This window comes from Montipora foliosa, chromosome 13 (assembly GCF_036669935.1).
Source record: "Montipora foliosa isolate CH-2021 chromosome 13, ASM3666993v2, whole genome shotgun sequence".
Classification (NCBI taxonomy): Eukaryota; Metazoa; Cnidaria; class Anthozoa; order Scleractinia; family Acroporidae; genus Montipora; species Montipora foliosa.
The window spans coordinates 4,396,918-4,399,417 of record NC_090881.1 but is presented as its reverse complement, the minus strand read 5'-3'; the positions used below and the strand labels follow the sequence as shown (position 1 = coordinate 4,399,417).

Sequence of the window (2,500 nt, the reverse complement as noted above, 5' to 3'; positions counted from 1 at the left end):
GGAAAATTGCCTACACACTCCAGTCCTCAGAGGCTCTCCTGCCTCCCCATCCCGACATTTGGGAGTTTTAGCAAAGACGACGGCTATGGCAACGAAAATGTTAGTCCAAAATATAACTTAGCGCTATCGCAAGTATTTCGCGATTAATCCGTCTTGTTCACCTTGTACAATATAGACGAACTATCCTGTAACTGGATGGGTACGAACGGTTTTAAAGTCAAAACTACAAATTACTTTTTATTGTTATATGCCCACGTTGTCGTCAAAACCTAAAATTTGGTGATTTCACGTTGTTGTTTTGTGGAGTACGGCAAAGAAATGCACGGAAATTCGTGTTGCATGTGCAGCACGAGCATTTTTCCTTTTTCAACCGATAATATTCTTGCGTTGTGGCGTTGCCGTAGCCGTACCTGTCGTCTTTGCTTAAACTCCCTATTCTGTGCTGGCGGACGAGCGGAAGCGCAAACGAACGTGACGTTATAACCAAAAATTCTTGCACGGATAGATTTCCCCAAAAATCTTACCAATGGTACTCTGTCCGTCGAGTTTCCCGAGCCTGAGCTCCGCTATAAACCCAAAATATTGTCTTAACGCGCATGATCCTTTTGAGTAAATCGGAGAGGTGTATAAACTCACCTTTAGTTTGTCCGACTGAACAAGCGTCTGTGCCATGCTCTTCACGATAATCTCGAAGAAAAACCAAGAAAGCTACAAAGTAAAACCATGAATTGCAAGTTAACTATCTCAGTCACCAAACTTCTGAATTTCTTTGAAGTTGTCGGCAAAAAAAGAACTACTCCATAAAATAACTCCAACCAAATCACTAACAGAAAAAAAAAAATGAAGCTTAAGGAGGCTCCAAATAGTTTCTCCTTTTTTTTTTTCAAACAAATAAACATATTCTGTCCTTCGATACAGTTAGGGTAGTCATATCAAGACGTAATTTGGCCAGGCTATTAGGTACCCATCGCAGATTTCTCACATTATATTTTGCTCCAAAATAACCTTGCCAAGGCAACGACATTATACATTTCTTTGAGCCTTAAAATCAACATACATTGTCTTTTTTGAAGAAACGGGACGGTGAAATCTTCCCATTCAGCGTTACCAGATAATGTTAGAAATACTCTCTAAAATAATTTACTTGAAATTCAAGAAAATCTGTAGGCTAGTTTTTCGGTATTTTAAATTCGAAAGACAAACGTTTTAAATTAATCTAACCTAACATGCAAAAAATGAAAACTTCACTATCCGAAAGCAGAGATATAAACGAATAAAGTTGCAAAATCAAGAAAAATGAGGGCTTTACAAGATCAGTATCTACGCACGCGTCACCCGCTCATTCGAGTGGTTAAGTCCGTGGTGACCCATTTGAATCATGAGCTGACGCGAGCAGTTTACGAATTACATCTGTGGCTTACGCGCACGCGCTCAGCTGAAAACCCCTTTCGAGCTTCCTTAATCCAGTAGCGTTCGTTGCAATTCCCCTTCACTCCTTTACTTGACTTATTTCGCTCCCAAGATTGTATGTATCTTTTGATACTGCCTCTTCTCTCACCACCTTTCTCTGAGGTTTGTAAAGAGAGTTTCAAAGCTAATCAAGCGCCACACTACCTTCATGAGGTCGTTGACAACCGCTGGATCTGCCCCAGGCTTTAAGTTTGACATCAGGTATTTGGACAGCTGTTCATGAATCGTTTTCGTGTTATCTACGGTGAGCTCAGTCACGAACACGAACTGAAAATATAAAAATAACAAGGGGCTCGGCGATCACCACTTTAAAATAGGCTTCACATTCTATCACGTATTTGATCTACATGGAGCTTAAACAGTTCTAACGATAGAGCTTAGGTATTCAACAATGAGGAAGAAAATGAGGGGTTGATGATAATGACAATGGAAATGGTGACAGTACATATATGATCACAACAAAGATAGACACCGACATCAAGATGCGCTGCTTCGAGTCATGAATTAGGAGTCCAAAAACGCATTTAATGACTTCTATTCAATCACCCACCTCGCACGAAAAGGTCAAACAATACAGAAATGTGACTTCACTTTTCAACTTCAAAAAACATTCAAATTAACAAACCTTCACGTAAGATTTCAGGGCTTCCAGTCGGTTGGCTTTATGCAGCTGCGCAGCGATACGAACAAAGACCCTATCAAACCAGACAAAAAAAAAAAAAGGAATTTCGTAAAACTCTTTATCAAGGGACAGGCATAATCGAGTCAAGTGAGAACAAAATCGTGATGCTGTCCTTCCGAAAAGACATTTCTTGAACTTCCCCAACGGACAGAAGCCAGTAGAGCACTGCATGAATAGAACATATTCGCAAGCCCTAGGATTTCACGGTAACGATCGTTTCCGGTACCGTGTCGTTATCGTGTGATTAAAATAACGGACCCGGAAAATAGTTTCCCAGGTAAATATGCAGCCTTACCGATCGATCATTCTGTTGACACTTAAATAGATGTTGAACTTTTTTTAAACAAA

The 2,500-nt window shown here is 40.1% G+C and overlaps 1 protein-coding gene and 1 long non-coding RNA gene across 3 annotated transcripts in view; one reads left to right on the top strand and one right to left on the bottom strand.

The window, feature by feature from the left end:
• LOC137983869 (uncharacterized) overlaps window positions 1–2,500 on the top strand; it is a 498,488-nt gene that overhangs the window by 337,121 nt on the left and 158,867 nt on the right. The gene's annotated exons all lie outside the window — the stretch shown is intronic.
• LOC137983858 (dedicator of cytokinesis protein 9-like) overlaps window positions 1–2,500 on the bottom strand; it is a 265,413-nt gene that overhangs the window by 222,630 nt on the left and 40,283 nt on the right. Inside the window, exons 18-20 of the mRNA XM_068831030.1 lie at window positions 2,096–2,165; window positions 1,615–1,737; window positions 637–708 (exon numbers count right to left, since the gene is read on the bottom strand). Coding sequence (XP_068687131.1) covers window positions 637–708; window positions 1,615–1,737; window positions 2,096–2,165 — 265 coding nt within the window. The remainder of the gene's footprint in view (window positions 1–636; window positions 709–1,614; window positions 1,738–2,095; window positions 2,166–2,500) is intronic.